Source organism: Fukomys damarensis, unplaced genomic scaffold (genome assembly GCF_012274545.1).
Source record: "Fukomys damarensis isolate Sample0158 unplaced genomic scaffold, DMR_v1.0_HiC HiC_scaffold_19, whole genome shotgun sequence".
NCBI lineage: Eukaryota > Metazoa > Chordata > Mammalia > Rodentia > Bathyergidae > Fukomys > Fukomys damarensis.
Genome location: NW_022900931.1, coordinates 24,690,158 through 24,717,646, shown reverse-complemented (window position 1 = coordinate 24,717,646; position 27,489 = coordinate 24,690,158). Strand labels below are relative to the sequence as shown.

The window sequence follows — 27,489 nt, the reverse complement described above, 5'->3', positions numbered from 1 at the left end:
CTGCGCCGGGGGCTTCGCGCGTTCCCAGGCTTGGGCGCGGCTGTAGGAAAGCGAGAGCGACGAAAACAACGGAAAGGGCAGGGTACGGAGCTGCAGAACAATGGGGCTGTGTGGGAGCCCAGACGTGTGACGGGCGAGCCTTTGTCATTGTGTGCACGATGCCAACTTACCGCCTTTTGGCGTCTCAGGCTTTGAAGGTGCAGAGATACTCACAGAGCACCTACTATGTGCTGGCCACTGTTTGTGGAAGCCTGGAGTGGGTCGGTGCAAAAACAAAGATAACCACTCTCGTCGACCTTCGCGGAAAGGGAGGGATGCTTTGTTGGTGAGGGACGAGGATTGGTGCCTTTTCCTCTTGCTGTCGAGGATTGGTGCTTTTTCTCTCGCTGTCGCCTTGCTAGTTATTTTTCTCTGCCCGCCCACTTCATTCTCACCTTTTAAAGCCCGTGCGTGATTTGTTGTTTAGAGAAAAAGTTGAAGTAAGCATCCTCTTTGTTCCTACGTTGCATCCACTTACACCTGCAGTGAGAGAGAGAGAGAAGTGTTTGAACTCCCGGCTCCTAACCTGTGGTAGCCAGGTTTAGGCCAGGTAAAATCTCCGCCAGGCTTCTAGGAACCAGTCAGACGAGACTGAGGGAAGAGACCGGAGGGCAGCCAAAGGGCTGGAAAAGTGGAAACAAGGACAAGAGGTGAAAGGGTGGCTTGCCAGAACACGGGTGCCAAGCGTTGGCTGAGGATGAATTGCATAGGTTTGGCAAAGAGAAGCACAGATGAAAAAACTAGGTGAAGGATTAGTTGCTTAATTCACAGGTAGATTTTTGGCATGACAAAGAGTGTAAGCCGTTCTTGCAAAAGGTTACAAAATGGATATGGGAAACCTGAATTGAATTTTTTATTTTTTAAGAGTAGAAAAAAATGGACCGGGGATTTAGCTCAGTGGTGCCGACGCCTGCTTTGCAAGCACAAGGTCCGAGTTCGATCCCCGGTACCCCCCCCAAAAAAAAGTAGGAAAAATTTATTGAGAGAAAGAAAGCTTCTAAGAGAGAAGGGGGCCAGGAAAGTGAGCTGCCCCCTAAATTGAATTTAGCGCCAACAAAAAAAGTACCCATAGGTAATTTTCAAGTTGTACAATTTTCACGCCAAGAAACATTACTCCTGTGCTCCCCTGGTTTCCGGAGAGAATTATCACAGTTAAGCGTCTAAAGAAGAACTGGAGTGTATAGCGAGGATAAGGAATCCACACGCCAGACAATATGCGCTTAACTTGCAATAACCCGTGAACCTTGTATACCTAGAAGACACTGGCCATTTCATATTTCAGCCTCCTACCAGCTGAGCGGAGTTGCTCTTGCTACATAGTTACTTTACAGTCCACCGGTGAAGATTTTAGTTTCTACTTCCCCAGTCAGGGCTCTAGCTACTAGATGGTACCAAGGGATGAGAGATATTGAGGTATAATTTGTCGAGTGCCTGTAATGATCTGTCACAGAACATGTTGTATTCATTATAGCCCAATAATTGAATTCCCATAGTAAAGATACGTGCCTTGTATTTTACACTACTCAAATTCATTTCTCTCCTACACTGATTGGTTTTCCAAAGTCATAGTTCTAACAGTTTCCACCCAAAAAATGAGCACAAGAAGACCTATCTACAGCAAACTGAATTTACAAAAAAACCTTCCTCCATGAGAAAATCGTTTTTGTCGACCAAATTAGCTGGAGAGCAGGCAATGAAGAGTTTAGTTTAGTCTAAACAAAGGAAAATAATTTGCATTCCCTAGAGAATCCGCCACTGACTCTTTTTTTTTTTTTTTTTTTTTTTTTTTTTTTTTTATTTTTTTTTTTTTTTCTTTATTTTTTTTTTTTGCTGAACTTTTCTCATTTTCACTTAATGATTCCAGTGGAATTAGTCTTTTCTTTTTCAAGCTAACTAGTTCTTTTGAATAGAGCTGGATAATTTCTTTACTCTGCATAACACTGAAGGTCATTAGCCTAAACAGGTGAAAAGGAAATGCATTCAACCTGTTTTGTAGGACACCAAGCCCTCTTGAAAACTTAACCTAAATAAGGAAAACTCCAGTTGTGAAAGGAAATTAACTATTTGGCAACTAAAACGAAAACTAGTAGAAAGGAACATAAGCGACTATGCTTTTTATATATCAACTGAACAGGAATAACAGTCTTAAAAAACTCAGCATTGTGTAGTAAATTGGAGAGAATCGGTTCTTACCCTAGACATGCTAGTATTACTACAGCGTGTCTTGTCTACAACTAATGAAGGAAGAATATGTGACCTCATTTTTTTGGTGCAAATGTTGGTGGAATGCAATCGAAAAAAATAGCCCTTGATTTTGGGATGAACTGCCACCCCCACCTTGTCACCACCTACTGTGTCCCCTTTAAAGTCTTGTAGCTAAAGCAGAAAAAGAACTTTAAAAGTGCCAGAGTCTCAGTTTCTGGTGGAGAAAATGGAAGCCTGAAAGATAGGTACAGAAAAGGAACCTTGTGACGCTGAGGGTGTATCTCAGGGGTAGGGCTGTTGCCTGGTTTATGCGAAGCCCTGGGTTCAATCTGAACGCTTCAAAAAGGAGGATATTTCATAATCCCTGGCACATTAAAAGTCTATGATACTAGTTAACTAAGGTAATTTCCTAGATTCTTGCTCTTCTCACAAATGAAAAGAGTAGAATATTAAAAGCGCTAAGGACTTCTATCCCTCCCCACTAATCATCTTCAAGGCACAAATTTAAAATGCACAGATTGGGGGCCTGGGATTTAGCTCACTGGTGCCACCGCCTGCCTCGAAAGTGCAAGGTCCTGAGTTCAAACCCTGGTACCAAAAAAAAAAAAAAAAAAAAAGGCATAAAATTAACAGATTAATCGGTTCAGCCCAGTATTCCACCCATCTTTGCTCTTGGGATATACAGACACTTGCTGTGTTCTCCCGTGTGGGTGTGGAGCATGTGTGTGGTGCTGGGACTGAGCCAAGGGCCCCAGACACTAAGCAGTTCCTTTGCCCCAAGCTGTGTTCCCAGCCCCAGTCCCCTGGCCTTTAAATAGCCTAAGTCCAACAACAGCAGAGCAGTTTCCATCAGCAAAATGTAGATAATGGCTGATGAAAGTAAATGAGATGTTTATTAAGTACTTCATGCAGCACCTGATACAGCACAAGTACCAGAGTTTTGGGCCAGAGCCCAGCTCCAGAGTTCTCAAAAAATGACACCTGACCACCTATCCCATAAGGCCAATCAAGGTCCTGAAAGGCAGTTTAATCAGCATGGCTATGCTGGGAAGCACAGAAAAAGAGGCTCAAGATCCATATTTGGGTAGGGTTATGGGGGTGCACACCTGTAATCCCGCCACTCAGGAAACTGAGGCAGGAGGATTACCACAGTTCAAAGCCAGCCTGAACTGCATAGTGAGGCCCTGTCTCAAAAAAAAAAAAAATCTGTCTTAAGTGGCTGACAAACTTTGGATTCTTATAGAAGAGGAACAAAGCCAAGGGTTGAGGTTTGTGTAGCTGGGGGACTGGGTAGGCGTTCCTGCTTAGGTCTGCATGGTAGGTCTGACTGTGGGAGGTCAGGACTGGGGTGAGATGGGGCAGTTTGGTTTCCTTGATAAGGGGACAGCTCTGGCAGCCTCAGTTCCGCCATGGGTTGATCTCGTCTTGGGGTGGTCTGTGAGACTGCTTCTCTGAGATTCTGAGGCACTGCAGGTTGAGGACAACTTGAAACTTGGAAGCATCGCTCCAGGGGGTCTGGAACTAGAGGTCATAAAAGCTAGCTATTAGATGGCCCTGCAAATCCTGAAAATTGCTAGTTACTCTTATCTCAGTGTCCTCAGCCTGAAAGGAGGATGAGATAAGACAGGGCAGTTTAGGGCCAATAAACCTTGTAAAACAGACACCAAGTGATTAACATGCCCCAGTGAGTGTAAGCTGAGCAGGGATCCGACCCAAAGTTTCCCAGTAACAAGGCAGGCAGAGAAAAAGAAGATGGCGAGCTTTATCTCCCTTTACATTGGGCATCTGAAGACCTAGCCTGTAAGTCTCAGTGACATGTTACATGGTCATCCTTTAGTAAACATGTATGTCAGCTTCCCACATGCGGAAATTGAAGACAGGCACCACTCTACCCAGTTTGTCGTGGGTGGGTTTTGTCATGGGGGCTTGAACCAAGTGCATTCACACTGAGCTACATCCCCAGTCCTCAAATTTTTTTCTTTTCAACTGGAGACAGGATCTTACTAAATTCCTAAATTACCTTCGTTGGACTGCAACTTGGGATGCTACCATCTCAGCCTCCTAGAGTGCTGGAGTACAAGCATACACTACATGTCCACCTTTTTGTTTGTTTTTTTTCTCAAGACCAGGTTTCATGACATTACCCAGCCTAGTCTCAAATTTGCAGTCTTCCTGCCTCAGCTTCCTAAGGTTATTGGCACATGACAATGTGGCCCAGCTCCTGATATATTTTTGCCATCATCAAACTTATCAAAACTACTCATTATGTTTTACTCAGCTTATATCACACACACACAAAAAAAACTCAGTTTAGATAGTGAGTTTGGGCACTAATGTAGTTAGTTTTATAGGAAAAGAACATTCTCCTCATATACTAAATTTACAGTTGTTGGGTCTCCTGCCTTTTGGTCTCCATCAGGATTTAGGAGTTGATTCCCTTTGAGATCCAGCAGAACCCCTCCGGGGTTATGTCCTCTGGACCAAAAAAAGTGAGGCCTGGGAAGAAGACTGAAGGAAAAGACAAATTGTGATATACTCAGAGCCTTGTTTATGGCATCACAAACGTTGCTAAATTGTACTCTCTCAATAATAGCTATTATGAATCTTTATAGAGAAGATAAAAGCTCACAGAGATTCGATGCTCATGTTTCACGGGTGGTAAGCATTGGAGTGAGGATTGCAATGCAGTCTGCCTTAACTCCACAGCCCGTAGGTAGCTACCTCACATCCTCCACGGCGTGAAAACAGAGTGGTGCGAAACATCTGCATAGCATGCTCAGCGCACACACAAATGTTTGCACAAAGAAGCTTGGATTTGCCACTGCGGATGTGGATGGAAGGTGGGCTTCTGCCGCTGTTAACCAGGGAAACAATACCGTTTACCCTCCTTCCACAGAGGTACTGGGAAATATCTTAGCGAACAATCAGAAGGCGTTTGTAAAGATTTCCCTAAGTTCTCTGTTTTCCTTCTTGTCTACTTGTAAATTGTAATTAGCAAAATAATGGACCTTGAAGACCCATTCTTCTGAGAAACAACCTGTGACCTGCAAAGTGAGCTCTGTCCGCCCTGGACAGGAGTCATTTCTTGGTCCCCTGTCTGTCCTTAGATACCTCTCTCGGTTGTCAGCTCAGCCCCAGGCTGTGGTTGCCTACTTGTGTCCAGGAGCCCTTACCTAGCATCCTAACGCGAGAGTACCATGCCCGTGTCTTTCACTGCGTACTTCTAGGAACCATCTTACATCGTTGCCAAAGAAGAAAGGGCAGCACTTTAAATATCTCCAGAGACCTCAAATTCACACAACTGTTATCACCAGGTACCATATTGTTATGATCAATCCATTTGACCATTAGCTATTGTTACTCTTACTGAGCCAAATTTGTCAATTAAACCTTACTACAGAAAGGTATATGAGGCATGATAAAAATATGCTGAATGTTTACATTTTAAAATTTTTATTATAGTAAAAAACACAGTGCCATTAATTGCCCTCAAGTTATACCCTTGCTTTGAACACAGTGTCTCATCCTCTTGCCTTTTATGAGTATCTCTAGTTGTGCTGCTGTGGCTACCTCACTGTCCTCAGTGCTTGCCTTCCGTGGTCACCTTAACTTGGGGGAAGAGCCAGAAGTCACATGGGCCCAGGTCTGGTGACTAAGGTGGGTGAGAACACAGTGTGATGTTTCTGCAAGCTTTCCATTCTGGTGGACAGACTCAGCAGCCCCATTCCCCAAATGTTTATTCACATCCTACAAAGACCCTCATGAAAGAACACTTTCAGAGCTGCTTCAGAAAGTGGCAAGAATGATGGGATCAGTGTGTTGGAAGTGAACGGGAGGGTTTTGAGGAAGGATTAATGGCAATGTGTCTTGCACTGTAACAATGTTTGGTTGTTTTTTTTTTTTTTTTTTTTTTTTTGTACCAAGAATCGAACTCAGGTCCTTGTGCTTGTGAGGCAGGCACCAGAACCACTGAGCTAAATCCCCGGCCCAACAATTTGTTAACATAAACATTCACTGTATATTCTGAACCCCTCCTGTAGAGGAAAAACATATCTGCAGAATCAGGCACTAAATATTGTTTCAGGTCTTGACTTCACCACTGGCCACAGTCCCCACAGGAGAGGGGACCACTATATTGCAACAGTCAGCTAAAATGACTACCTAAAGCCCAGCAGTCGCCAACTGCATTACTGCTTTGCAACAATGGCAAGACCCTGTCTTGAAATTTTTTTAAATGTTTTGAATAAAAAGGGAAGATAACTCAATACAAAGGCCCTGCATTCAATCTCCAGTACCACCTCCAAAAAAGTACACTTCAGAAAAGTAAAGCCGTAACACTTGTGCAAACATAAAGTGAGCATCTGATTAGCTGATGACAGAGCTGGTGTATTAAAATCAGCTCAGAGCACATCTGAGGAGCTTGGACGACTGGGGGCAATATAATCAAGAGTGTTAGAGTAAGGTTGCTGGGTTGGATATCAAATCTGTGATGATCCACAGGAGCATGAGCCATAACCTCCAGGACCGTCATTTTCACCCCAATTTGAAGGCAAGAATTACCTGCATGAGAGAGAATCTCTGCTTTCTCAGACTTGGGAAGTAAGGTGGAAGCCCAGAACTGAACTGAAAGTAACCGCTCCCTTCCATCTCCCACTTTTAAGCAATATAAATCTGACTAGAGAAACCAGTTAAGCTGCCAGTCAGAGAGCAGCTTGCCAAGCCGAGCCCTCTGCCCAAGTTCTCTTTTTTTCTTCTTCTTCTACTTAATTGCAGCATTTCTATCTCTTAGAGATACATAGAAGAAGCGTGTGCCCTATGCTGGATGATCCGTGAAGGTGGGTGACATACAGCTCGCACCCAGCACTGTTAGGGTTCACGGGCTTTGTCAGTGGACAAGTCAGGCTTGGTAGTTGGTGCAGCCCTCAGCGTGTTCCTCAGGGACCTATGTGACAGCAATTTCCCCTTATCGACCTGAGGCATCCAAGGTTGTCACGGGGAGGCAGTCTTCAGTCGCCCATGAGGCGTTCTGCTTTTCACTGTGCCGGAAGTGGCAAGAGCACCTCTGTTTCCATTTCTTTAGCTGACGCTTGCCCGTATCTACTTGCAGAGGAGTTTGGGAAACACAGTCGGCCTGAGCTTTGCCTATGAACGTGAACGTGGTGTGTGGTACACACTGCGAATGACTGGAAGTAGAAGAGAATCCCAGCAGCCCAGGAACTCCCCAAAGAAAGAAAGCAAACCCGCCACCCATCTGTAAGGGAACCAGGCTGGAGGGCAGGGCTGCTCCTTCCCTGGGTGGCCGCGGTGTACATTCTCCATGGGCAGCAGCCTGGCAATGACTTGGCAGCACCAGGGCCAAGTTCTCTTTCTTGACTCCACTTTGGAGCAGTGGGTGATCCGTTCCGTTCCTTCAGCAAACCTGCCCTTCCTCAGATTTTCACGTCTTACAAAAGGACAACCCCAGTTGCCCACGCCAACACCTTCGCGTCACCCCGGTCTCCTCTCTTTAATTCCCACCCCATAGAAACCCCATCCATGCATTCAATGGTAAACAAAAATAGGTCGCAGCCCTTCTCAAGGACCCTGGCATTTTTCTTTCCATCAAGAGCAGATAAAACACAAAAGTTCTTACCCTAGTGGAGCTTGCATTCAAGAGGAAAGGAGACCAAAAATTAAATCCACATTTGTGGGCTGTATGAGATGACAGCCGCACTTAGAAAAAGTGTTGAATGCAAAGTTGTTGGGAGGGTTGAGGGCCTAGGACTCGAGTTGAGTAGGGGGACGGACCTTGCAGAGTAAGTGGCCTTTGGGAAGAAATCTGAGCCAGCTGCGGCAAGCGACATCGGTAACCCCGGCATTCCGGGGAGGGAGGCAGGAGGACCAGGAGTTTGAGGCAGCCGGCCCGTTCCGCACAGCAGCGCTTGTCTCAAAAAAACAGAAAACAGGGTCCAGGGATTTGGCTCAGTGGTTCCGCCGCATGCCTTGCAAGCGCAATGGCCTAAATTCGATCCCCAGTACAAAAAAAACGAAAAAAAGAAAAAGGTGATCTGAAGGGAAGGAGAGGAAGGTGTGTGTGTGTGTGTGTGTGTGTGTGTGTGTGTGTGTGTGTGTGCGCGCGCGCGCGCGCGCGCGCGCGCGAGCTGCAGGCAGAGGGGACCTGTGAGCTGGGAACAGAAGAGCAGAAAGCAACCACTGGAGCAGCCGGAGGCGGGCAAGGGGGTGGGGACCCAAGAATGGAAGTGCAGATGCCGAGGAGGGGGACGTGCGGGAGGGCAGGTAAAGGACAGACTGACCTGGGCTTTTGTTCTGCCTCACAGATTGGAGCAGAGGAGGGACGGGACAGCCCAGGTTCTGACGCGAGCACCCTGACCGCCACTGTGGCTGTGGACCGCGGGGGTGAAAACGAGGCCAGAGCCCCTGAGTTACTGACAGAACGGACCCGAAGGACGCATTCTTGTGAAGGTTTCGTTAGCAGTAATGTGTGCTGAGCTTTTTGTTTTTCTTGGACCAACATCGTATTTTTACAAGATGCTGGTTGTGGTTACAAGTACGGTATGTTATTTGGTTGTGAATGAGTTGTCTAAATGTCAATCTGTGTGTAAATTAAATTACTGAATGAGAAAGCAGCCTCAAGCTGGGTTAGTGGTGCATAGCTGTGATCCCCACAATCTGAGAGGCTGAGGGAAGAGGATCTAAATTTCCATCCCAACCTGGGCAATTTAGCAGCTTAGGGAGACCTTGTCTGAAAATAAGTAAATAACAGATAGAGATGTAGTTTAGTGTGAAATCCCTGGGTTCAATCCCAGTATTCCCAGCCCACCCAAAAAAGTAGCCCAGGTGTTGGGGGTATAGTTCAGTAATACAGCACTTGCCTAGTGTGTGCAAAAGGCCCTGGGTTCAATCTCCAGCAGCCACCCAAAAAAGGAAGCCCAAATCCATGCATGGTGGCACACACCTGTAATCCAAGCACTCCAGGAGGCTGAGGCAGGAGATTACTCCAAATCTGAGGCCAGCCTGGGCTGCATAGAGTCTGATACCAGCCTGAATCCCAGACTGAGATCCTGTCTCAAAAACACCAAAACCAAAAAGAAGCAAAAAGGAAGCCAAAGTACATCCTAGTGACCACAGCATTTGAGGGAAATGTGGAGCGTTGTCATTATTGATCCCAAATTATCTAGATAAGTTCAGTTTTAGTAACTACACTTTTCCCAATTTCACCATTCTCCTAATAAGTTCAGACTTGACACATATATGAAAAGAAGTTCATTTCTGCAACCACAAACTGAATGAGGCAATCAGGAACAGCCAGTGTGTCCTCCATGTTTGTACTGACTAATTTTTTTTTTTTTTTTTTTTTTTTTTTTTTTTTTTCGACAGGTCCTTGCACTTGCAAGGCAGACCACCAAACCACTGAGCTAAATCCCCAGCCCCTGTACTGACTAATTTTTAACAGCGACTGAAACCATGACAACAAAGTTACCAATCCCTCACAGCCCAGGGCTTTGCCCCCTGCTCAGGCCAGTCTTGCTGTCCCGGGCACACGAGGAGCTAGATTTCTCAACTCCACAGGCCTCACTTCTGAGAGCTGAATGCACACATCTGTAGCTCTGTGCACACACACGACACCCACAGAAAGTTAAATATCCCCCGTGAAGTACTCTGCTTACCATATTGATGTAAGAAGATACAGGTAAGTATGAACTCCCCTAAAAGAATGGAGTGGAACGCGGTGTGGTGGCACACGCCTGTAATCCCACCACTAGGGAGGCTGAAGCAGGAGGATCGCTGTGAGTTTGAGACCAGCCTGGGCTACATAGTGAGAGTTCCAGGTCAGTCTCAACTACATAGTGAGACCCTATCTCAAAAAACCAAAAAAAAAAAGAATGTAGTTCAGCCCACCGAGTCAGGTAGAGGCACTGTTGAGGCCCGGCCAGGTACAGAGCAGGAACCTTGAGCTCTTGGATGGGATTCTGACCTGCCAAGAGGTGAGTGCGGTTTTCCTTACCTGTGAAATCAGAACAATAGGCTGGGGATGTAGCATAGTGAACCCCGCCTGCTTACAAGTTCAAGGTCCTGAGTTTGATCCTCAGTACCAAAAAAAAGGAATAATAATACCTACCTTTCAAGGTCCTCGTGAGAATTAAGTGAAAAATGTCTAGGACTGATTTTCCCTCCATAAGCACTCCATAAATGTTTTGGGGCTGCTGCCTGCCTCACAAACTCAAGGACCTGAGTTGGATCCCTGGTACCAAAAATAAATAAATAAATAAATAAATTTTAATTTATCCTATCCCCCCTGTTCTTTATGCCCCCTCAAAAGCTTTGTTTCCATTTGCCTTCTATTTTTAGTTTTCTTCTTGTCCCTTCCTTCCTTTCTCCCTTCTCCCTCCCTATTCCCCTTCCCATTTGAACATTTTGAACATTTTGAACATTTTCTTCCTATTTCCCAATATCTAGTATACATTTTAGTCCTTATTTCCATATTGCTTCTCACATCAGACAAATAATGTGGTATTTAAACATGTGTGCACGATTTATTTGTTATGGGACTTTTTTTGCGGGGGGGGGGATTTTTTTTGAGACGGGGTCTCACTTTGTAGTTGAGACTGACCTGGAACTCACTATGTAGCCCAGGTTGGTCTCGAACTCACAGCAATCCTCCCGCCTCAGCCTCCTGAGTGCTGGGATTATAGGCATGCACCACCACACCTGGCACTGTGATGGGACTTCTTAAGAAGGGTTCTGGGATTCCCGTTTGGTCTCCGTCAGGGCTCCTTCTCTGGGGTCGTAGCTCAGTGGTACAGTACATGCTCAGCCTGTGCAAGGCCAACTTCAATCCCCAGCACCAAAAGAAAAAAAAATGCCTTTTTACAAGAAAATCCCAGAGGGCCAGGGATTTAGCTCAGTGGTTTGGTGGCCTGCCTTGCAAGCGCAAAAACCCAAGTTCAATCCCCAGTACCAAAAAAAAAAAAAAAAAAAAAAAAAAAAAAAAAAGAAAGAAAAGCCCAGCACTGGGAGTGTGGCCCAGTGGTAGAACATTTGCCTAACATATTTGAGGCTCAGGTTTGATCCTTACCACTGGGAGAAAATAAAACAAAACTGAAAAAAAAAAAAAAAAGGAAGGGAGAGAAGAGAGAAAGAGAAGGGTTTGGAGTAGGGTTTGGTCAGAGTATGAAGAAATCAGAATTTTATCTCGTTCTCATTGTTAATAGTATAGTTGTTTTCTTGGGGATCAAACCCAGGACCTCACAACACACATGAGGCAAGCATCATCACTGAGCTGCAGAGAAGCCCAGAATCTCATCTCAATAATAACATCTGCAGTCATTTACATGAATTAACTCTGCTGGATTATTTTTATTTTTATTTTTTCCGTAGTACGGATTAAACCCAGGACTTTGCAATAAGTTTTATTTTTATTATTTTATTATTTTTTATTTTGACAAGGTCTTACCAAGTTACGAAGTTGCCCAAGCTGGGCCCAATCTTGAGATCCTCCTGCCTCAGCCTCCCAGAGTGCTGTTATCATAGGCATGTGCCGCCATGCCCCACGCCCAGCTTGATTTTTACTTTTTATCTGTTTGATTTTCACACTGATCCTGACAAGTTGTCATTAGAGTCTCTGCTGTAGTTTGTTAATAAACCTGCACTCAGAGGCTGCCCTCCAATCTAACCTTCCTTTAAGGCCTTTGAGAGGAGCCAGATCCACACGGGAGCCACAGTGAACAAGCAGTGCATGCCCCAGGCGGGGCTTTTCTTGCTCTGGGTCTCCGGGCCCAGAACAGTCGAGGGGTTTCTGAGGCTGTCGGCTCCTGAAGCTGCTGGTACAAAAGCTCTGCCGTTCTCTGCCTGCCGTGTGAACCACTGGTAGAACTCATCATTTCACAACGAATGTAACATGTACGCTGCTGTGTGTCCGCTCTGCACGGCTGTTTCCGACGTCGCTTCTGGGCAGAAGCCTGAAGATCACTCTTGACCTGGCTTTCTCTTTCTTCTCCAATATTCCGTGGAGCCTGTTCAGCGCCCTGCTTGTCGGTGATGAAGACGATACGGACCCCAGCCCCAACCCAGGCCTCTGAGACATAGTGTGAGAACTGAAATCTTTTACTTAAACACAGTGAGGTATGGGCTGGCTCTTCAGTGTCCCACAAAGCTTCATGTGCTAAAGCCCAGTCACCAGCTTGTGGTGCCACTGAGAGGTGAGGTCTCGGGAAGAAGTCGGGTCACTGTGGCCAGACCTTGGCGGGACGCTGAGACCCCAGCTGCCGTGAGGTGAGCAGTTTTGTTCAGCCACACTCACTTGCCGTGGTGTTGTGCCTCGTTATAGGCCTATAACAACACAGCCAACTAAACATGGACCGAGACCTCTGAAACCATGAGCTGAGTAATACTCCTTTGAAGTTGCTTTTCTCGGGTACTTTGTCACATTGACAGAAATCTAACACACTAACCTGCTCGTTTGTTTGTAAGTTTGTTTGAGACAGGGTCTTGCTGTGTGGTTCAGGCTGACCTTGAACTCAACATGTAGCCTGGGGCTGCCTCCCATCAATCCTCCTGCCTCAGCCACCCAAATGTGCCAAGACACCCAGCTCACCCTAAAGAGTTTATTTAAATGATTTCAACAAACAATTCTAAACTAACCAATCCTTCTCTCATTAAATGCCCAGTGAATCTTTTCATAAAATGGCTTAGACGACAGCCCTTCCACTAAAGCTTAATAGGCTTAGAATACCCATAATGAAATTGAGAAAGAAATAAACTTTCCAAAGAACCACTTAGCAAGTGATGTAAAAACCTCCTGGAGACTGAAAAGTTGGGAAGAATACTATTTTTGTTTCTTGTAACTTACAAGCAGTTAATGTGCCTGGTGATCTCAAAGCTCTGGAAAAAGTTGGAAAAGATGGTAAAAGTTTCTTGTGTTGACTGAGGCACTGGACTGCATTTGACAGGACTTAACAAGAGAGAGATGAGCTCAGCAAAGAACTGGCCAGTTTTAGTCAGGAACACAAGGGAGTCGAATCCAGAAAGGTGGAGACTTGTGGGATCAGAAGAGGCAGCTACATAAAGAAGCATTTGAGAAAGAACTTAAGACCTCAGCCTTGTGGCAAAGATCAAATCAAAGCTATGGTAATTACATTGCTTGTTATAACCTCAGAGTGGATTAATGTATTTCTCAACAAATCCTCTCAGTTAGACACAGTGGCTTACAGTGTAGCTCTTTCACCAAAGCTTAATGAGCCAAAAGTGCCCACAATTAAATCCTGGAGGAGGGACGTCTTGACAGAGGTTCTTAAAGGTGTGCGTACCGACACCTGGAACGGAGAAGAGCAGAACAGACCAGTGACTGGCTGCGTTTGCAAACTGTTCAAATTAAGAAATCTCTGACTAAGTGAAACAGAAATGACTGCTGGGCACTTCGTCTTCTGCAGGCTCTGAGCCAGCTTCAGATGTGTTGAGCAGCTCAGGGCCCTACGATGTGCCCCTCTGCTCGGGGGTTCTTGAGAGCTGAAGGTAACGGAGCAAAAGCCACCAGAGGGCCAGCTCACCCCTGCCCGGCAGCCTGAGGACTGGGTGGACGTCCTGAGTCAGGTGACTTCCCAGAACCCTCGTTCCCCGAGACAGAGGTAGCCAAGAAGGGTCAGCAGGAGCAGCCTCACCACGCAGCCCTCCTGCTTAGTGTTTACCCTCTGCTTCGGCCCAGACCCTGCCCTTTGTCCTGCTCCTTCTCCCAAGTTGGATGCCCGTTGTCCAAAGGGCATAAAAGCTGCCAGACCTAAACACTCCTTTGGGCTTTCGTTCCTGCTTTGCAGTCCTCTTCAGATACAGCCAAGAAAGCTCTAGCAGAGATGCAGCCACCGTCGGAGGGAACACGAACTGCTGGGCATGGCCTGCCTGCCTGTAATCCCTGCATGCACGGCCTGGGCCACTTCGTGACTTAGCGAGACCCTGTCTCAAAATAAAAAACCTAAAAAGAGCTGGGGACATAGCTCGGTGCCAAGGTCCTGGGTTCCATCCCCAGTATCACAGGGCAGAGAACAGGAACTGTGAGCCCTTCCGGGGGAGCCAGTTAGGATCCAGGTAGGATTTTCCTCATTCCTGGGCAAGAGGCCCACTGATCGTTTGTCTAGAATTTCACTGAGTACTTCGTGTTTGCTTCCCTGGGCCTACTCTGTCTGCCATTGTAAGTTGGTGGGGCAGAGGGAAGCGGGTGCCTCCTCCCTTCTACTCTGCTGTCACCACCCGAGGGAAGTTATCACAACCCCGGGACGCTGGACTTCAGTTCCATCCTTCCATTGCGCACCTGGATAGGAGGTGGGATCGTCTCTCTCTGGAGGGAGTCTATACTCCACGTGGGAGGAAGAAGAAGCAAATATTTATCATCATCAATGGATACGAGGAACAAAATACACATCAGACGGTTTGGCCGTGCTGGGGATTGAACACAGGGCCGCAGGTGGGCCAAGTCGGTGCTTTCCTGCTGAGCTCCACCTCGGAGAGACATCTATCTTACCAAATATAGAAGTGATTAAAAAAAAAAAAAGAGTAGATTTGGGCTCTTATTAGGACAGTTCATAAACTCTGCATCTTTTCTCCCGCCCAGGTGGTAAATGGCACCTCCCCCCACCCCACCCCCACTTCATCTGGCGGAAGGCAAGGCTTCCGGGCAGCTTTGTAGCTTGCTTATGTGTCAGCTGACTCGCTGGGCGTCTGGCTTTAGGCCTCAAGCCCGGGGCCTCTGCACAGGCCAGGCAAGGGTCCCCGGGCCCAGTGGTTTCTTCCGGTGTGGCCGGCTCCTGTTCCCCCAGAGCCCGCGGACAGAGCCTCCGGCCAGACTGGTTGGTAAGCAACAACAGTGAGGATTCAGGCCAGAAACAAACCCCTTTCATCTTTAAACCACCTTTAAAGACGCTGGGCAAAGTGAAACACTTGCCTCTACAGATATCAAAACTAAAGACAATGCTATAGTATCTGTACAGGGACGGAACAACGGAGAGAGCGCTCAGAAACAGCACTGGGGATGTAGCTCAGCGCTCGAGCAAGTGCTTGCCTAATTGCCCAGGGCCCTGAGTTCAAACTGTAGCACTGAAAAGAAAAAACAAAAACAAAAAAATTAAAAATCTGAGTGTCACGGACCTTCCCTGTAACTGCAGCTACTTGGGTGGCTGAGACAGGAAGATTGCAAGTTCAAGGCCAGCCTGGCAAACACAGTGAGACTCTGGCTCAAAATAAAATTTAAACAAGGGCTGGGGCCATCTCTCAGTGGTCCCTGGATTTGATGGCGCCTAGTGAGAAAAACCAGACATGTGAACACACATGCGCACACTTGACTCACATCAGCCCTGTCACCATGCAGTGAAGAAAGCGTGGTGTGCGGGAGTGGGTGAAGTGACTGGGTCTTCCGTTCTTGGTGTGCTGCAGATCTAAAAGGACCAGTCTGTTGGTAAAACTTCTGAAAGTGAACAGGGAACTGTTTTCATGAGTAAGGAAGGGGTTCTTAAGTAGTAATGAAATGTACTAACAAAGAAAAAGATTGATACCTCAGACATTAAAACAAAGATAATTTGTTTATTAAGACAGTATTAAAAGGAATACCACAAGTTCACATCAAAACCACAGTGAAGGAGGAATGTGATGGTGCACACTTGTAATCCCGACACTTGGGAGGCTGAAGCAGGAGGATCTACTCATTTCGAGGCCAGCCTGAACCACAGTGAGACTGTCTCATCACCCTCCCAATTTTTTTTAAAAGACCACAATGAGTTATTACTTCACATCCATTAGGATGGCTACAATCAGAAGACAACACTCCTCAGAGTCAGTGGGGATGTGGAAAAATCAGAATGTTCAATCCGGGCTGGTAGGACTGTGCTACAGGCACCATGGCAAACATTTTGAGTTCCTCAGGAGGTTAGCGCTGTATGACCCAGCAATTGCATTTCCAGCATATTCCCAAAGGAATACAGATGCCCAACCCGACAAGTTCAGAGCAGCATTGTTTATAATGGCTGAAAAGTGTGGCGACACTGGGGCTCATCAACTAATGACTGGGTAAACAATGTGGCAGTCCCCATGGTACAACGAAATGGACACGCGCTGACACGCGGCCTCAACGTGAGCAGGACCTGTTCCAGGATGCGTCCAGCTGCCGGGCAGAGACAGGGCGGGCTGCTGACCAAGGTGGCTCCTCTGGTAGGCGTGGGGATGTCGTGATGATTGTGAAGATCTGCGAATATGCTAAAACCCACTGGGTCATGCGCTTAAGTATTTTATAAAATGACTTCCGAAAGCAGTCACAAAGTGGGAGAAGATACTTGTATTTATTTGTACATGTAACCCCAGAGTTCATATCCAGAATATATAAAGGATGCCTAGAAATAAAAAAGGAAAATAGGGGCTGGGGATATAGCTCAGTGGTGCCGCCGCCTGCCCCTCAAGTGCAAAGACCTGAGTTCCATCCCCAGTATCAAAGAAAGAAAAATAGCAGAGAACTCAAAAGAAAGACGATCAAAGGCAACGAGACACACAATACACAATCCCTGGACCTCATCCGCGACCTAGTGAGAAATGCGCATAAAAACTTAATGAGCTGAGCACTGGATTTGACCCCAGTACCACAAAAACAAAGTGAAAACAACAAGCACCTCATGAAATACTTCACCTCTCTTCCCAATTAGCTAAAATTGTGTAATCAGGTAGTGCCAAGTCTTCGCACGCAGTACAGCACCGCTCTCTGCATCTTACGGCGAGGCAGGCATCGTCTCATAAAATTAAAGATTTCAGTGCCTGGCATAAGACACGTGCAAATGAAAGTCAGAGAAGTACAGCTCACGCGGCGATACGGGTCGGTTTCTTTGAACTCCCTCCGTGCTGTAGGCCAGAGGGTGCACAGGTTCCGTCATGAAAAAGTGTGTGAACCCATCATTCAGCTGTTAACCCAGTTAGGTCCTATTTCGACAAAGAGAGAGTGGAAACCATGTGATTTATGGAAGGTTTTATCATCCAGTCATTACATTTACATTTTTATACTGACACCAATCCTGTAAGTCCTTTGTTTTGGCTGTGTTGGGGGTAGGTGTCTACACGTGGGCTGACACCCATATAGCACCATGGAGAGGGGAAACTTTCATTGGCAAAGCTTGAAAAAGGAGCGAAGAGCAGCACCTGACTTCCCTCCCCTTCTCTCTCGGGGTTTAAAATGGCACGTTTGAAAGCTGAGACTTTCCGAAGCAGTGAAAGGGTAAAAGATCTGGACCCAGGCCTGGGATGGGCTATACAAGTGCCCTACCACTGAGCTGCACTCCCAGCCCTTTTTAACTTTTAGAATATTCCTAAATGGCCCAGGCTGGACTTGAACTCACAATTCTCCTGCCTCAGCCTCCTGGGTGCTGGGATTACAGAAGTGCACCTCTGTGTGGGGCCAGAGAATCCATTCTTAGCTTTTGATAGCTATCAAATGATGATTTACTCCCTGAAGGCTCTTTGAAACCACTATCTTCATTCTTCCTACCCGAATTTAAAGGTCTACGCTGGAAGACCCGCTTTGAACCAAACCCCCAAATTTCATCCATAATTCACGTTAGCCAGTGAGTCAGCACACCTCTGACACCAGCTACTCAGGAGGCTGAGGCAGGAGGTGGCTTGCTGAAGGGCAGCCTGGGCAGTTTAACCAGAACCTGACTCAGAAATTAAAGGGCCGAGGTGTGGGGGCGGCTGGGAATTGGAGCTCTGTCGGGGAGCGCTTTCATGCGGTACACGCGCACTCGCGTGTTGCTCCCCCCCAAACACTTCCAAGCCAGTGGCGCCTTTCCCTGCCCCCGGGACTTGGGGTAGCATTATCAGGGAGTTAGCGTTCAACTGAAACAACAGTATCGATTACTATCGAGGACGGAATGGAGAGAAGAGATGTGAAAGGTGTCTTTTCTGCACACTTTAATTTTTACACGGCAGCGTCGTCTATTGCAAAGTAAATGCTAAAACCAAACAAAAAAACTTCAGAAAGGCACGAAGCACCCGCTGTACTTTCCCCTGTGAGCAGCAGGTGTCGCTGCCTCGCCGGGTAAGGGCGCCCTGCAGCCTCCCCCGGCCCTCGCGGGACTGGAGGTTTTAACTTGTAGAGGGAAGGGACCCGCATCTCCTCTCACGCTAGGAGCTGACATTTATTGAACGCGACACTAAGACTGCGTCTTCTCTCGGTGTGCAATGCGGGGCTAGAACCCAGGACCCGGAGCCCGGGCTGTACCGCTTCGCTACCCCCGCCCCGCCCCCAAACAGCTTTCTTAGGGTAAACTTGGTGCTCAGTTAATTACGCAGATTTAAAGTACGTTACTGGGGAATTCTGAGGTATGTATGAAATAAAATAATCAACATCTCTCTCCCCAAAGTGTCCTCATACTAATTTATAATGCTCCTTTTCTTGCTCCTAGATACGTTTTAGTTTTGTTTTTGCACCGGGGATCAAACTCAGGTTCTTGTGCTTGCAAGGCAGCCAGTGGAACCACTAAGCTAAATCCCTGGCCTTCCTAGATACGTTTTTAAGGACTGTACATAATTTTTTTTTTTAATTTTACGTTTGAGACAGGATCATACTATGTAGCCCGGGCCGGCCTCCAGCGGACAGTCTTCCTGCCTCAGCCTCCCACGTGCTGGGGTGACCAGGGAGAGCCCACCACACCTGCTTCTACACGAATAATCTCATTTCCTTCTTAACCACCTCTTCTCCAGGTGAAGATCTCTTCCATTCTACCAAGGAGGAAACCGAGGTCCCCGCGGGCTGAATAATTTGCTCCAGATGGTTCAGCTAGCGAGTGGCAGGGCCTTCGCTGGAACCCAGACCGGTGGACCCCGGCTGTGCCCGAAGTCCGCGGCGCAGGGTTCATTTGTGTATCTCACGTGCAGTGCTCGGCTGGGCCAGGGCCTGACTAGGCCGGCGCCCTACTTAGGCCGTCACAGCCCAGCCGAGGCAGGGGTTTGCCATGCGGAGCGCGTGTCTCCGGGTGTGCAGCGCCTTCCCGGCGTCCCGGGGCTTCACTTCTGAGCTCTGGTTTGTCTGGGCAGAAGATGCAAAGCTTTATGATGCCGACCTTTCCTTGCTTCCTGTCTGCTGTATAAAACGTGTAACAAGGCGCGGGTGTGTAGCTCGGGGGCTCCACGCCTGCCTGGCAAGCGCAAGGTCCTGAGGTCGATTCCCGGTACCAAAAAATAAAAAGAAATAGAGTGTGTGTGTGTGTGTGTGTGTGTGTGTGTGTGTGTGTGTGTGGTGTAACTCCCGCATTTCATGGAATATTTCTGGGGTGAAAGAAGCACAAAACATAAAGAAACATAACCTCTTGGCTACCAAAAACAATGAGTGGTAGGGTAGTGTTGCTTTGTGTAGGTAAATTCTTTTAGTCCAAAATTCTTTTGCAAGTCAAGCATCAGAATTTTTTCAACTCATTGAAGGAGGATCTAATGAGTTGAGCACTCATAGGTCATTAAGACGTTTTTGTGTGTACTGGGATCGAACTTGGGACCTGGCTCAGCAGGTGACGGAACCACTGAGCTGCAGCCCAGGCCCCATAAGGATAATTTCTGATGAAAGAGCACTACCAGCCTGAAAGAGTCCAGGAAACCTCGTGGCAAATGCCAACTCGTCCTGCTGGCTTGGACGAGAGTTCCCCAAGACCACGGAGGCCGTAATGCGAAGTGACAGAAACCAGACCCTCAAGCTTGGGCATCGTGTGCCTTCCCTTATTTGAAAAACCATAGCGCAGGTCATTTCAGAAGCAGGGGGCGCAGTGATCTTTTGCAAACAGGAAGGGGGCCAAACGTGGTGGGGTGGGGAAGGAGGAGCAACGAAGTGGAAGAAGAACCAGGCCGTCCAGTCCATGGCCCAGTCCCAGGGTGGGTGTGATCATCACCCACTGCAAACACAGACTCCTCAACATTTAACAGTTTTAAAAGGATGCACTGCTAGAAATCAAAGACAGATACAACCCTGATACTGGACGACAGCATCTTTGACAGTTAGAAATGAGACTGGCCTCAATTCAAAAATGGGCATCTGAAATGAACAGACATTTCTCAGACCAAGAAGTAAAAGCAGCAAGTAAATAAATGAAAAAATGCTCCACATCACCGGTCTTTCGAGAGATGCAGATGAAAACAACACTGAGATTCCTCCTCACCCCACAAAGAATGGCTGCTATCAAGAAATCACACAATAACAAATGTTGGCACAGTTGCGGGGAGAAAGGAACCCTTCTCCACTGTTGGTGGGAGGGCAGACCGGTGCAACCACTATGGAAATCAATATGGAGATACCTCAAAGAGCTTGGAGTGGAGGTTCCATTTGACCCAGCCATCCCTCTGCTGGGTATCTTTCCAAGAGAACTAAAAGAATCATATCACAGTGATATATGCACACCTATGTTTATAGCAGCACAGTTTTTAATAACTAAAACTTGGAAACAGCCCATTTGCCCATCAGTTGGAAACTGGATAAAGAAGATGTGGTTTTTCTATTAAATGGAGTGCTACTCAGCCATAAAGAATGAGAAATTAGAGTCATTCATAGGAAAATGGATACATACTGAGGATATACTCCTAACTGAAATAAATAAGTCACACATGTGTAAATACCAAATAGTTTCTCTGGTGTGAATGAACTATAATAGTACATACGATCCTAATGATATAATGGACAGTGTGAAATAGGAAGAAAGGTGCTAAAGGAGTAGGGAAAATGGGAAGGGTAGGGGAAAGGTAATAAGGGAAAAGTAAAAAATATGAGAAAATGAAAAAATGGAAATGAAGTGTTTGTAAAGAGCTAGGGGGGGAGGGGTGAAGGGAGGGCAGGGACAAGGGGAAAAAATGAGACCCAAGACCTGTCATGTAAAGGTACAAGATCCCAATGATGAATGTAACTGTACTGTGTACCTAAAATGTACCAATAAACTCAATGAGAGAGAGAGAAAAAAAATAAAAAAGAAATGAGACTGGCCAAATAGAGTAAACATACTTCAGCCCATGGAGAAATATTTAAGTACAGCAATCTTTTAAACTTATCTAAGACAGGGCAAGGGATTTAGTTCAGCTGTTCTGCTGCCTGCTGAGCAAGTGCAAGGTCTTGGGTTCAAGTCCCAGTTTAAAAAAAAAATCTTATCTAAAGGATGGGGCACCTTTGGCCAGTCTGGGCTCCGGCTGAAGGGAGCAGCTGGTCCACAGAGGACCAAGCTGTGCTCACAGAACCGAGAACATAGTCTGGGGTGATTTGCCGGGATGGGCGGACATCCAGGAATTTTCATTTTTGAGGGCACCATTTCAAAATATTGGGGCATTGTGGGGCACACCTGTGGTCCCAGCACAAGGGAAGCTGAGGCAGGAGGATCTCTGTCAGTTTAAGGCCAGCCTGGCTACATAGTGAATTCAAGGTCAATCCAGACTATGTACACACACACACACACACACACACACACACACACACACCAACAACAACCAAAAGATGCTTCTTCCCTTGACAGACTGGGGCCATCGGTGGTCCTGGTCACCTCATCCTGCAGGCTGCTGAGTTTCCTTCTGCCTGGCCCAGCATCCTACTCGGTTCTGGCCTTGCCCTCAGGGGCTCCGAGGTGCTTGGCGTTGGTCTATGTCAGCACCCTCTCCTGCCCCAGCCCTGAGATAGGGCTGAAGGACCCTAGGGCTGAGATGCTAGTAAAAACGAGGACAGGAGAGAAAGGGTCCCGGTTCCCTGGGTGACCGGCCACGCTGACCCTCTGTCCCGGTCCGGCACAAAACATCTCTGAGTGATCGACGTGGATAAGGCCGGCAGACGCAGACACAACAGGAGGGCCGGGACCTCCGGGGACTCGGCCCAGGGGAGGAGGATTCGCTCCCCGGGGGTGTTCCTGCACCCCACAGGCCAGAGGCGCCACCTGCCACCACACTGGGGGAACTGAGGCATGGCCAGCTGTGTGGACCCCAAAATCGACCAAGAGCAAGGAGAGCTAGAGGGCTTAAGGTTTCCTTGGTAACATTTCTCATTTCTCACAAACTTTCTGCTTCTCTGGTTGGCTCAGGGCCTCAGGGCAGGGCTGTTGAATCAGTGTGTCCCATGTTTCCTTGTGTCGTCTCCGCGCTCCGTCTCGCTGCTCTTCCACCATGGTTGTCCCTGTCTTGAAATTTGTCCTGATCCCTATTTCATTCTACTCTTTTTTTTTTTTTTTTTTTTTTTTTACCCCCAAAGCATGAAATGTTTACATCTGGCCTTTAATGAGAACAATTTGCTGATCTATACTTTAGTTTTCTGAGCATGCCATTTCGCCCTTTCTTTTTTCTTTTTTTTTTTTTTTTTTTTTTTTTGAGACAGCGTCTTGCTATGTAGCCCAGGCTGGCCTCAAACTCCCAGTGATCCTCCTGCCTCAGCCTCCGGGGTGCCGGGAGTGCAGGTGTATGCCACCATTCCCGGCCCCCATCTCATTCTAGAAGAAAACAATCATCACCCTTGGATATGTGCACTGATTGAAAAATACCACCAACATCCACCTCATTAGCTGACGTTCTCCAGTTGTTCTACTTTTTATGCCTAATATTTATTTATTAAAATATGTAATTGTTATTAACTTATTTTAAAACTTTGTGCTGTTTTGATTCATTGCATTCATCCATAATTAGAAAGAGTAATTCAATCCATAAGCTGTCTCAATAAACTTAAGCCTTATAAAATTGTGTGTCATTTTGTGAGAAAAAGTTTAATAATGTGAGCAATGAAATTTTTAACCAGGGCAGATGTAGTGGCACGCACCCGTAGTCCCAGCACTAGGGAGGCTGAGGCAGGAGGATCACCATGAGTTCAAGGCCAGACTGGGCTACATAGTGAGTTCATGTCCAGCCTGAACTACATAGCAATACCTTGTCTCAAAAAGAAAAAAAAAATTAAGCATAAAAATATATTAGGCAATGATAAAATTCTAGGTTGAAAGTAGACAGAAACATGGGGAAGGGATGATGTTAAAATTCTGACTGTCAAAATCTTACAAGGGGCTGCAAACGCAGGTGTAGAGAACTTGCTGAACATGTGAGGTCCTGGGTTCTGCCCCAAGTGCCACCAAAAACAAACATATCTATATGTCCACATTTTCCATTATGTTCACTTCCTGGTAAACAAAATTAATAGTCCCACTGGTCAATCCAAATCTCTTAGGAAGGCATTACAAGCTAGATTGTATTTTCCCCAGATCTTACGAGTTGGAGTCCTAGCCCCCAATATGACTTTTGGAAACTGAGTCTTTAAAGAGATCCTCAAACAAGGTTATAAGGGGTGGGGCCCTAACCCCAACCTAGGTAATTCAGGGAGGCCCTGTCTGAAAATAGGAATTTTAGAAATAAATTTTATTTTATTTTATCCCGTTCCCTCCCTCCAGCCCTTCCCCTCCCTCTGTGCAAAAGCTTTGTTTCCATTTTTTTGTCTCTGGAAAGTAAGAATTTTTAAAGGGCTGGGGCTGTAGCAAAGTGGTAGCCACTCCAACCTGCCGGGCCTTCTGATATGGGCCTCCCGCCCCACCTCCGCCTTCTCCCAGTTTCCTGCCCTGCAGGCGAAGCAGCAAGAAGAGGCCAGGGAGGGCTCCTGCCACTGTCACAGCCCCTGTGGTCCGCACAGGGAGAACAGCTCCTGTGTGATTTATGATTTGCCTCATTACCAATCAGAGACGGGTTTCAGGAGCTCCAATCCCATTTGGGAGGGAAGAGAGGCCCTTGGAGTTCAGCTTCCGAGACTGAGTTACTGTAGGTGTTATCCTTAGCTCCGGAGGTGCTCGGGAGACCTCACTAACCAGGAGTGGTTCGTCAGGAGTTCGAGGGCACTGATGCTGCAGAGGTAACTGCGCAGATCAGAGGGGCCCAGCGAGGAATCCGCCCTCGCCCCATTCCTCTGAGAGCTTCTCACAGGTGCTCTCACCTGAGCCCCGTTAGTTACGCTGGTTAAACTGCCGTGCTGGAGAAGTCACAGGGATGAAGGGAGGTTTCCGGGGACAGAGGTTGAGGCCTGAGGGGACACGGAGAGGGACGCCGGAGGGCAACGGCCGGAAAGGTGCAGGCGGTGTACCCTGCACAGTGAGGGTTTCTTCTACAGGTGTCCAAGGCCGCATGCGGTCCTAGGCGGGACACTGGGAAGGTGACTGGATTAGGGGAGCGTTGTATGTGCCTCCTCCCTTACGTGGTGGGTGCCGGGCATTTTGTCCCAGAGATGAAGCAATAACTCCTGTTAGCTGCCTTACAGAGCAGCCACTGAGCAAGCGAATAGCTCTGGCAGGGGAAGGCGAGGACGGGCTGAAAGGGCTGCTGTCTCTTTTCTTCTTTCTTGTGTGTGTGTGTGTGTGTGTGTGTGTGTGTGTGTGTGTGTGTGTGTGTGTGTGGTGTGTGGTAGCGGGGATCGAATTTAGGACCCTGTGCTTGGGAGGCAGGAAGTGGATCCACTGAGCTAAATCCCTGGCCCTATTGACTCATAATATTTGTTACTCAGTTCCTTGGGGAAATCCCTTTTGTTAATCTCAGTATTTCAACTAAAATGGGGGCGGGGTAATTTTACAAGAGAAGCAGGGTCTTAATTACAAAAATCACAGCTCAAATAATCCACTGTCCCTGAGCAGAGAGGACGGAACAAAAGGGTCGGTAATGACCTGAACCTCCAGGGGGCAGTAGAGCCTAAGCGCTGCCTGACACTTCTGGGCAGTTCTAGAAACTTCAATCTGTCAGGAAATACTCAGCCCTGGGCCTGTCTCGCAAGAGAAAGGGTATAGTTAACAGGAAGGAAGAACTAAAAAAAAAAAAAAAATCTAAATTGGGAAAGAAAGCAGTGGAGCAGACGACCAGTCAGTAAGAAGCCAAGAGCAGGGAGATGCAGCCAGCCCGGACGTTTGTGTCCGGAATCCCTGGCTCAGGGTGGGCTGGGACTGAGGGGAAGAACCCTGCAGGCCCGTCCCAGACCTAAGCATGGCAGAAGCCACACAGACAACCCCAGCCCGAGTCAAAGTAAAACCTATCACAAGATGTAGGACTGTCAGGCTTGGACTGCTGTTCCCGTGCTAAAAGTTACCACATTGTGACCTTTCACGCCTATACATTTAATGTTGCCTTCAGAGCATTATCTATCTATTAAAAGATAAAAAAAGAAATAGAAGTGGCTACACTCATTGTTTTCTTTTGTTAAATCGACCCTAACTCACCATTTTGTTCTATTTTATTGTTTTATTTTGGTGCCGCTGGGAATGGGCTTGAACCCAGGGCTAAGTACAAGCTCCACTACTCTACCACAAACTACTACCCCAGCCTTTCTTTCTTCATATTTGAACTGCAAGGCTGCTTGGCATCACTCCTGGATGAAAGCCCCAATGTTTGCAAAAAGGCTTCTAAAATGAAAGCAAATGTAGCCATTTCCCAGGACTGTTCCCCGGGCTGAGGCAACAGCACAAGCTGAGAACTGGCTGCCTGGGCCAGGTCCTGGAGGACCAAGGACTCGGCTGGCAGCACAGCTCAGGCCTCCCTCCCATGAGCTCCGCCACCCAGGCCCTGAGGAGCTGATCCCACAGCAATCTCACCTCCCCTCATTCTGCCGCTAACCTACTCCCCTCTCCCTGCTCTCAGCCAGAGTCTCACCTGGGCATGCACGGGAACAAAGGTGCTGTACTCACTGGTGAGGGACACACTGGAAAGGAGCAGGTGTCACTGACAAAGAAGATTCTCCTCTCCCAGCACCTCCCCTCCACCCTTTGGCTTCCTCACATCCTTCAGAGTCATTGTGTTTTGCTGCTTTTTAATTTTTTTTTTTTTATTTTTTTTGTACCAGGGATCGAACTCTGGTCCTTGTGCTTGTGAGGCAGGCGGTGGAATCACTGAGCTAAATCCCTGGCCTATGTTTTGCTGCTTTTAAAACAAAAAGCAGTGTGAGAGGTAAAGCCCAACACTGCTCTCCCCATGACTGAACCCAGGACCTTCTCACTGAGCTACATTCCCAGACTTTATTATTATTATTATTATTATTATTATTATTATTATTATTATCATTATTATTTCAAGGCAGGGTCTCCCTAAATTGCTAACTTGCCTAGACGGGACTTGAATTTGCAATCCTCCTGCCTCAGCCTCTCAAAGTGCTGGGAGGAGAAGCACCAACAGGCCACACCACAGTTTCTCCTTGGAGCTCCTACTGGAGCTGTTTCCCATCTTTGTCCAGCTCTGACCATGAGCTCCGTACCCCTGGGAGTCAGACACCTTTGGCCATCTGTATAAACATGCCACTCCCTTGCCTCTGAATGAAAACCTTTTTCTGCTCAAAGCAGAGGCTTTTTTCCAACTCTGAAACCCAGACCACGGCCACTTCCATGTGGCTGACAGGAGGGGGCCTGGGCAAGAGAGGGAAGGGCGTCCTGGGGAGAAGGCAGCGCGGACAGAGTCCGCTGTCCCAACCCAGCGCAGAGAACAGTGAAAAGAGCTGCGTTGGATGGGTCAGCAAAGGCAGTGCCGTAAGACAAGATACTGGGGAGAAGGGAAATAAACTAACCAGAGGTTAAGATCTGGAACTTCTGACTTATGGTCAGGAGCTGAAGCTGAGTTTAGGGGTGACAGGCTGAGGGCCACGGCAAAAGTAAGCAGAAGTCATACTTACAGTTATGGTCAGCAGCCAGGGTGCAGGCAGAAAGTCAGAGATTGCTGCATCTGTACTTACTACAAGGGAGATGCACTGTAAGCCGGCCTTTTTCAATCCAGAAAGTTCTAGCAAGTTCTGGGTCTTGTCTTTGGTCTCCATAGTAACCGTGAATTTCTGCCAGCTGCCAGCTCTCAGATCCAAACAAACCTCCTGAGTGGAGGGGAAGTTCAGCTGGGCCGGGAATGTTACCAGGTAATTTCTATTAAGGGAACAAAAGAATTTCAAAGTAGTAAGGAGTCACTCCTTCAGTGAAAAACGAAACGCTTTTCTTAGTGCTCTGTGGATAGCAGTGAATTAAACAGACCAAGACCCCGGCTCTGTGGACCTCAGTTTCTGCCAGGGAGAAGAGGACAAGCAGAGCTCTCTTCACAGTCAGAAGTCTCTCCCCACCACACCCTGAGGACGGGGCACCGAGCCGGGTGTACTGCTGAGGCTGGGCTCCAAGGCGTCCACTACATCTTAACATTTACCTTGTTTTCATAAACTTCTTCGTGGTTCCTCAGCTTTCCTCTCCGAGTAGAGGACCGGTGGGACCAAAGAAGGGAAAAGATGACACAGAAATTAAG

The 27,489-nt window shown here is 47.3% G+C and overlaps 1 protein-coding gene across 2 annotated transcripts; it reads right to left on the bottom strand.

Moving 5' to 3' along the window:
* Nucleotides 1-386: 386 nt before the first annotated feature.
* On the bottom strand, nt 387-27,489 carry LOC109117527 (alpha-2-macroglobulin-like protein 1). Of its 2 annotated transcripts, none has more exons than XM_033766306.1 (3): nt 27,394-27,489; nt 26,882-27,122; nt 387-519 (listed from the first exon to the last, which is right to left on the bottom strand). In XM_033766306.1, exons 1-3 carry the CDS (start codon nt 27,402-27,404, stop codon nt 514-516), a joined length of 258 nt encoding a protein of 85 aa, XP_033622197.1. In that variant the 5' UTR covers nt 27,405-27,489; the 3' UTR covers nt 387-513. The 2 variants fall into 2 exon arrangements, with proteins under 2 accessions (XP_033622197.1, XP_019060627.1); XM_019205082.2 differs by lacking the exon at nt 387-519 and adding an exon at nt 16,665-17,190.

What these genes read in the sequence shown, in the direction of transcription:
- LOC109117527 (XM_019205082.2), bottom strand. An exon ending in CCTGGCTGCTGACCATAACT is followed by an intron (nt 17,191 to 26,881) that starts GTAAGTATGACT and finishes TTGTCGAAATAG; the next exon opens with GACCTAACTGGGTTAACAGC.